At 43.6% G+C, this 8,616-nt stretch overlaps 1 protein-coding gene across 1 annotated transcript in view; it reads right to left on the reverse strand.

The window, feature by feature from the left end:
• Positions 1-1,770: 1,770 nt before the first annotated feature.
• Positions 1,771-8,616, reverse strand: part of chrna6 (cholinergic receptor, nicotinic, alpha 6) — a 13,090-nt gene continuing 6,244 nt past the window's right edge. Inside the window, exons 2-7 of the mRNA XM_063220108.1 lie at positions 6,735-6,874; positions 6,202-6,246; positions 5,218-5,327; positions 4,574-5,012; positions 3,484-4,086; positions 1,771-1,896 (exon numbers count right to left, since the gene is read on the reverse strand). Coding sequence (XP_063076178.1) covers positions 1,771-1,896; positions 3,484-4,086; positions 4,574-5,012; positions 5,218-5,327; positions 6,202-6,246; positions 6,735-6,874 — 1,463 coding nt within the window. The remainder of the gene's footprint in view (positions 1,897-3,483; positions 4,087-4,573; positions 5,013-5,217; positions 5,328-6,201; positions 6,247-6,734; positions 6,875-8,616) is intronic.

Raw genomic sequence — 8,616 nt, forward strand, 5'->3', positions numbered from 1 at the left:
TTACACACACACACACACACACACACACACACACACACACACACACACACACACACACACACACACACACACACACACACACACACACACACACACACACACACACACACACACACGTGCATGTACCACACATGCAACAATCACACACATTGGATGATACAGCATAATGTTTATTACTGCAGTGTTTTAAGTGTAAATGTGCTTGCGCCTTTCCTGCTCTATTGGCAGGTTGGAGAAAACTGTCTATACCGTATGTGCAAAAGATGGCAAGAGACATATTTAGCATTATGCTAATGGCAGTTACACAAAGGAGATTAATCTGCCATGCCACATTACCAGCCAATCTAGTGGAAGAACTCCCAGTGGCCTCTCCAAAAGCCAGGCTACACTCTCCCGCCCAGCAGTGTGCAGCTGGGGCCACAAGCGTTGAGCCGCGTACTCCATGTGAACATTACCGCATCCTGCCGTGGTGACTGCCGTGAATGAAAGTCATGGAGCAGCTGTGCCACTAACACTTTGGTGGTGATAATGCAAATTGAGAGGGGAATGAGCCTGTTGACAACAAGGAAGTGAAGCTGATCACAGCGTCACACCATGTCACAGGTTTGGTTTGGTCTTTTGGTCTGTCGCCACACAAAAAATTGTGCAGGAAAATGGACCCTTCAATAAGATGAAAGTGCTTTGGTAACTTTGTTAAAAGGCTTACATAAGAGCTGCATACACTAAGCCCACCCTACGGTCTTCAAGCAGAGCTGCACACAAGCTCCTGGCAATGTCAGGACACGCAAAGGGCTCTTAGTTCTTTGCTCCTGTGAATATAGAGGATAATTTCACCATTTTTATTTGTCGCTAAATGTTGTTGTCAGCAGTGCTCTGCCATCTGGGCTTTGATCACGTCTTCTGGCCCAATCAACATAAAGGGCATGAGATAAATAAACACTTGATGACGTTTCATTAACACCACCACCCTGATTCCAGTTGCTTGTACTAACCTGCATTGACATGGAAAAGTGCACACACACACACACACACACGCACAAACGTACGTACTACACACCCATAAATACGGAATGCTGCGTGAACCCTAAATCCTCACAGTGACAGTTGTAGATATAAAAGTGGTATTTATATTAATAAATTAATACATTATATATTTATTAATGAGTTTGTATTAGGGTGACATGATTTGCAAACTGCAAACTGAAATATTTTAAGACTTTATTTCAACATAATCCCTGAATAAAGAGGGACATGTCTGTTGCAAATGACAAATAAACAAAGGCATGTGAGGAAAGGCAGGATTATGCTGGAAAGAGCAAGAATTAGTCTTGTGCGTCACACATACATGATCACACACACACACACACACACACACACACACACACACACACACACACACACACACACACACACACACACACACACACACACACAGAAACACACACACACCAAAAATCTTGCTTTAATAATAAATAGCTCTAAATCTTTGTACAAGGACACTGATTTTACAAGGTTTTAATAGTAATACACTAGGTCAAGATGATGATGATGCAAACGAAAAGTATTTCTTTAAAGATTTCTGAAATAAGATCTCCTGATTTGACATCATTATTCCTCCTGGACAAGTGGATGGACCAATGTCACCTGCAGATTGAGGTCTGTGTGGAGGTCTGGGTGGCTCAGCCTGGCCCAGGGGAGTGCAGGCCTTCACAGTTATTCTGCACATGAACAGTGGGACTGTGGCAAGCGACCCATGGTTCTTGTGCCTTGTTAGGACAGGAAGCTGATAACAGGTTGTAGGAAGAGGCCCAATGTTCCAAGTACACACACCAGCACAAACACCCACAGGAAGATGCGATCGATCACCATAGCAACATACTTCCAGTCATCTTCCACCTGAGCAGGACAAGAAGAGAGACAAAGGAACAAGACAAAACTAACTTATAATTTTACAATCACAATATCCTCTTCTCACACTGTTAATAGTAAAGTGTGTGTTAAAAACACAGGAAAGATTTTTAAATGCATCTTGGAAATGTAATAGGTAACACATTTATCGGAAAATGAATGTCTGACAGTTTTGGTTAAATTGAATATTATAAGGGTCTGGTTTGGGAAACAAATTTAACCTAAACTACAAACATCTGTAAACATAAATGTGAAAAGGTTATCAAACATGGTATTTATTGCCACATTGTTAAAAAAATTAAAAATAGCCTACACTTGGGGGTATGTCAGTAATTTCTTGCTTAATAATCCCACTCTGCTCCTACTACTGATAGCCAGCAGCAATTTTTGAAACATTGAGAGTCTCTCTTGAAAAGGTTTAATCCAGGACTAGGTTTTCTTCAAGACATACAGTGTAAGCTCTGAAAAATCCTAAACAAGTGCAATGGCAACATTTTCTAACACTATTGTAAGTGTGTGTGTGTGTGAGTGCGTGCGTGTGTGCGTGCGTGCGTATGGATCATTATGATAATTTAATTCCACAGTCGGAGGGTTGGGACTAACAGAGCTGGGAGAGGGTTTCATATTAAAGCCAGATTGAAAGCCTCATGGAGTCACAGCACCAAAGACATGTCTGTGTTTCCATATCAAAGTGTGACCGCCCTGGGAGAGTATGTCAGTATTGTATTTATAGGGTCTGCTACCATCCTCCCTGGCAATGATGTGGTCTATATGTTCAGCACAACTTCTTTCGCATTCTTCATGACAGGGCAACAGCAGACAGACCAACCGATGCAACCAGGGGAAACGGTATAGCTGTGTGCTCACAACTCCTTACCTACTGCACTAAACAGTTGTGCATGCCAATTCTAGGGAAACTCCAGACCATTTACTGTAGAAACATCTGGAACAATTTTTCTTCTACATCTAGTCCTAATCTACAATATGACACAATCACCCTCTCAAAGTTCTCCAAGTATTCTAAGAATGCCTAGTGAAACATCTACAAGACAGAAGGGGATCATTCAAGAAAACCTTAAGCGAAAGTTGTAGGGACAATGCTTTGTGATACAGTAGCCCACATACAGGTATAGCACCAGTTGCCAAGCCAAACTGTGTGTTTGTGTGTGTGTGTGTGTGTGTGTGTGTGTGTGTGTGTGTGTGTGTGTGTGTGTGTGTGTGTGTGTGTGTGTGTGTGTGTGTGTGTGTGTGTGTGTGTGTGTGTGTGTGTGTGTGTGTGTGTGTGTGTATCAGGCTGGTGTGTCTTGCATTTATTTTTACTGCATGTGTGTGTGTGTAACTACACATCACAGACACACATACATTTATTTGCCAGCCTGGAACACACTCTTCCAGGAAAGACGGTGTAGGTGTGTAATCAGCAGTAAGCAATTGTCTGTGTGTGTGAATGCTTGTGTGTGTGTGTGTGTGTGTGTGTGTGTGTGTGTGTGTGTGTGTGTGTGTGTGTGTGTGTGTGTGTGTGTGTGTGTGTGTGTGTGTGTGTGTGTGTGTGCGTGCGTGTGTGTGTGTGTTTACCTCTTTGGCTTTGTTTCTGCTCCGCATGTTCTCAGCGATGTACTTGACGCTCTCGATAGCTTGTTTGATCTCAGGTGAAATGACAGAGAATGCGACCACTGCGTTGACCGCTGTGGAGCCCGTCTGTCTGCTCACCTTCCCGCCATCAGTCCCAGGTGCGTCTTTCCCTGGGTGGCGCTGGCATTTCTGGCCATCGGCGCCCATTTTATTTTCTCCAAAGTCGAGGCAGTTCATGGAACCCTGTCCTGCCGCTACGGCCTTCCCCTTTTTCCCCTTCTCCGCTGCACCTCCGCCACTGTCCGGCTCCCGGTCCATTGCTAACCTTTTCCCATCCTGGTCGATGGGGCGCCTCATGAGCATGATCCGGGGCAGCACCTGCAGGAAGACACTGCGCACCCAGGCCGGCATGGTGTGTGTGGTAGGCGTGCGGTAGTGCACGTTCAGCACAAACACAGTGATGACGATGGAGAGTGTTACGAAGATCATGGTGAAGAGTAGATACTCTCCAATCAGCGGGATGACCAGAGAAGTGGATGGGATAGTTTCAGTGATGACCAGCAGGAACACGGTGAGGGACAGCAGCACTGAGATACACAGAGTCACCTGGAGATTGGGGCAAGATGTTAGCACAATATATTCACCTGAGCAATCCAAAATACTCACCACACAGTAGATATTCTTCATTCTTTCACATATGAACACTACCAACAACACACAGCTGATAGCTGTGATATATTCAAGAGCACAGTATTCTATGGCTAACATTTGAATCATTTAGCAGACGCCTCCATGCACAGTGACCTAAAATACATTGAGGACATGTATTATTAAGTAGTACAAGTAGCAGCCTGGCAATTGAACCCACGACCTTGATTGTGGCCTGATCTGCCAGTTTGGGAGCACATGCCAGTCTCCCGTATTCTGATAACGTCATTGGCTTTATATTACACCGAATGTTTAGCAGGGCTGTTAAGTGCCTTTGTAGGTCATAACCATGGCAGCCAGAACTAGGCAGCTAGAGCTCAGTAGAGTAGAGTTGGGCCTACTAGGCAGCTAGAGCTCAGTAGAGAAGAGTTTGGGCCCTACTCACCTTCTCTCCACAGTCGGAGGGCAGGTAGAAGACGAGCACAGTGAGGAAAGAGATGAGCAGGCAGGGGATGATGAGGTTGATGGTGTAGAAGAGCGGCAACCGTCGGATGTAGAAGGAGTAGGTGATGTCCGGGTAGATCTCTTCACAGCAGTTGTACTTGATGTCGTGCTTGTAGCCGGGCGCATCGATGATCTCCCACTCGCCACTCTCCCAGAAGTCTTTGAGGTTGACTTTGGAGTTGATGAGCACCAGGTCAATCTTGGCTTTGTCATAGGTCCAGGAGCCAAACTTCATGGAGCAGTTCTGGTAGTCAAAGGGAAAGTAGGTGATATCCATGGGGCAGGAAGATTTAAAGATAGCCGGGGGCACCCAGGTGATCGTTCCATCATACTTCAGAAGGGCTTTGGTCTTATCCTCCACCAAGAAATCTCCAACTGCACTGAATTAAAAAAAAAACATAACACGGGCCTTTAATCTCTTCTCATTCCATCTTTTATGCTTCACTCAGAGGTAATTGCGGCAATGTTAAATGAGCTCACTCAAATATAGAGCTAAAATTAGCTCACAGGAAAGACTTGAATATGAGATTGCTGGTTAAAGCATGACTGACTTACTGGCAAGTGCAAATCAGCAGTTAAACTTACTTGTTGTACAGCACAATGTCAGGCCTCCAGATCTTGTTCGATGGTACTCGGATGAACTCAATTCCATCAAATTCTATTGGTGCCCATTTTAACTTATAATCGTTCCATATCTGAGGAAGGGGGAGAAATATAAACCATTGCATTCACATGTTAGCGACAGAGACCACAGCCTGTCAAGTCTATGAATATATCTGTAAATCTGGACGACTGGATAGATGTGTAAATGACGGCTGACATGCCAGATGTGTCCCTCTCTAACATTGCATGTGTGCCTTGTGATTGAGCATCTGCCTGTCAGTTCAGGCCAACCGGCTCATTCGTCAGCAGCGCACTCTTGCATCGCAGTTCCTGATAAGAAAGAGGAGCGTCATAGGGAGCTCTCCAGACAGTAACCGGAGCTCCAGACGGTGATATGAGTTGCAGGCGACACTATGAGTTTCAGGCCAGCAGTATGAGTTGCAGACGGTAGCAGAGTTCTCTATGGCTGAGTCAAGGTGGTACGTAGGTAGGGCCCGAGCGGCATGTGGGGTCAAGTTGCTCTCTTGTCTGAGAGGTTTCAGTTTCAGGGAAAGGCATTTTAATTGTAAACGCCTAAGAGCTTAGACACCCTCTCTGTGTCTATGCTATTAGTGATGATCCAATGCGCTCAGGTGGAACATCTACAGATTTTACCTGATTTATGGTTACTTTTCCATAAGCAATGAAGAATGTGATTCATATTTGGGATATTTGGCAGAGCTGCTTAATTATGTCGGCGTGTTTTTCACACAACACAGAACATCTAAAACTGGAAAAAAGCAGCCTGCCGCTGACATCACTGCGTTGATGAGAGAGATGATAATCACCCATGTGTTAACGCGGACTGTAAACATGTCTGGGGATCAACATTATAATGTGCTGTATGTGTTATGCAAGATCTCCAGTGACTTGACATTAACATAACTGCATGCTGTGTCAAGAGAAATGAAAATATATGTAACTCACATGTCTCAACCACAAATTCGTCTCCATAATCTGGTTCACCTCATCCTGTAGAATGTAGAATACACAAGACATATTAACACTGCCAACTACTACTGTCTAAATTGCGCATCATTTAAGTACAAAGGCTGTGAAAAGTGTTTGTACTTCCTAAATTTATCTTTGATAACTATTTTTTTTACAATAACACTTAGTGCTGAAAGATACCCCACCCCCCACACCCCTCTCTACTCTTAGTTAGGGCTCTTTAATCTCTGCTGCCCTTGCCTTCAAAAAAGATGTGAGCAGATGACCTATGTCATCCCTGTTTTTAATTCCTGAAAACAGCTGAGAGATGAAAAAGGCAGGCCTATGTGAAGATACTACTGCAATGCCTGTATCATTGAAAGCATAAATAAACAAATTAATAAATAAACAAGAAAGCATGAAATAATTTACATATGATTGTATGGTGATGTTTGTATCGTTTCCACCTCAGTAGCTGCTGCTAGAGTATATAGAAAAATATTGCACTGGATAAAATAATTAAACCGTACCACTTTGACGAGCTGGGAGATGGACACCTCGAACTGCACAGTGACAGGATCTGACACATTTTCCACTGGTCGGATGAACTGATTGTACCGCCGAAACAGGCGGCGGAATAAACGATCTTCCCCTTTTGAGGAAAAGCAATCTTCAGGAAGAGACAAAGAAAGAGAAAAGGAGAGAGATGTAAGACACGACTGACCCAGAATATAAACATAGAAAACAGACTGATGTCTGTCATTAAAACAGGAGCATGGCACACAACATGTTACACATAGGAAGCTCTTGGTCTCAATAACAGGTAGTGGGGAACACATTTAAGTTCTCTTTTCACCACTAAACCTTTCTCAGCTTTCACTAGTGCCCTTTCATGCTGCATTGTTACAACCTGACTTCGTTCTCTCTCACACATCTCTGTCACACTCTCCATGGGGCGTCATGCTTTTAGCACATTTCTCTGGGTTGTGGCTCTAACAGCAGCTAACATGGACGACCAAGGGCGAAGGTCACCTGGGACAGCCTCATCTTCTGACATCATCATAGAAACCGTGTCCAGGAGAGCGGAAAATAGCACCTGCACTGAGCATTCCCCCAGTGGAAGTATCCAGACCCCCGGGCCAATCTGTTCTAGCTGTGAACTAACACAACTGTCATTTTATAGGATCTTTACTGTCACATATTCTCAGTCTCACAAAACACACACACATGCACACAAGCACGCACGCACGCACACACACACACACACACACACACACACACACACACACACACACACACACACACACACACACACACACACACACACACACACACACACACACACACACACACTCTTTTCAGAGCTGTACAATGTTTGAGTACAATTCTTTAAGAATTGGGAAACAATCATTGCCTTTCAAGCCTCAAGTTTCAAGTTTCAAGTAATCAGTGAATCTGAATGGTCCCTTCATCACTAAATGACACACCAGGGTGACTTATACAGAGTCAAACATGCACTATCTACTGTTTTTAAGTAGTACCGCAAAACTGTAATACTCTGCTGTATGTTCCTGTGCAACCGCTATCCCTTACTTTACCCTTATAAAGCCGTAGGCTATTTGCGTACACCTTCTTAAAGTCCTCCCATTGAACAGACACCCTTCCTCTCAATTAGCCCAAATCCACGGCAGCAAGAGATGAGATACAGGCGAGGGTCTGTGCCAGGATGAGTTCAGCCTCCAAAGGCAAGTGGGCTATTGTTTCAGTTTCACTTTTTAATTACTATAGGATTCTGTCTCCTTTGGACACAGACTAATTGGATATGAGAAGGAGATGAGAGACCGTGCTAATTACATGGACCATGACAGGATTAAAAAAATACACTTTTAAAATAAAGAAATAAATATATATATAGGCCTGCCAAGAACCATCCACAGAGCATTGTGGTAGTTCAAGCTCAGACCATGACCTTGAAAAAGGCTATGACTGGAAAAAAAAATCAAAGATCCTGTGAATGCTGCGACAGCAGTTTCTGTTTAATTCTTTTCCTTTATGTTCTCTGATTTGCCTCAAGTCAGTTTTGTCTCCTGCTTCTTCTACTCTTGCATTTCAGCATGTGCACCGTTGTCAAACACCAAAACAACGAGTAGGGCATGTAAAACATCATTATGGCCTTACACACACAACATATATAAATGTACACTGTGTTTTAAATGGTTATGCAAATGACAGCTTTCACAGATTTTCCTTTCTTCATGTCATCAACTGTTGAACCTTCTAATGATAATGGTATTAAAATGAACTTCACAAAAATGCATGATCCAAATTATTACACAGACAGAATTTCGAAACTTTTTCAGAACAGAAAAGGGCCCTTTTTTAATTAGAAGCGTTAGCCGACCCTACTAGATG

The sequence above is a fragment of the Engraulis encrasicolus genome, chromosome 16 (genome assembly GCF_034702125.1).
Source record: "Engraulis encrasicolus isolate BLACKSEA-1 chromosome 16, IST_EnEncr_1.0, whole genome shotgun sequence".
In the NCBI taxonomy this organism is placed as follows: Eukaryota; Metazoa; Chordata; class Actinopteri; order Clupeiformes; family Engraulidae; genus Engraulis; species Engraulis encrasicolus.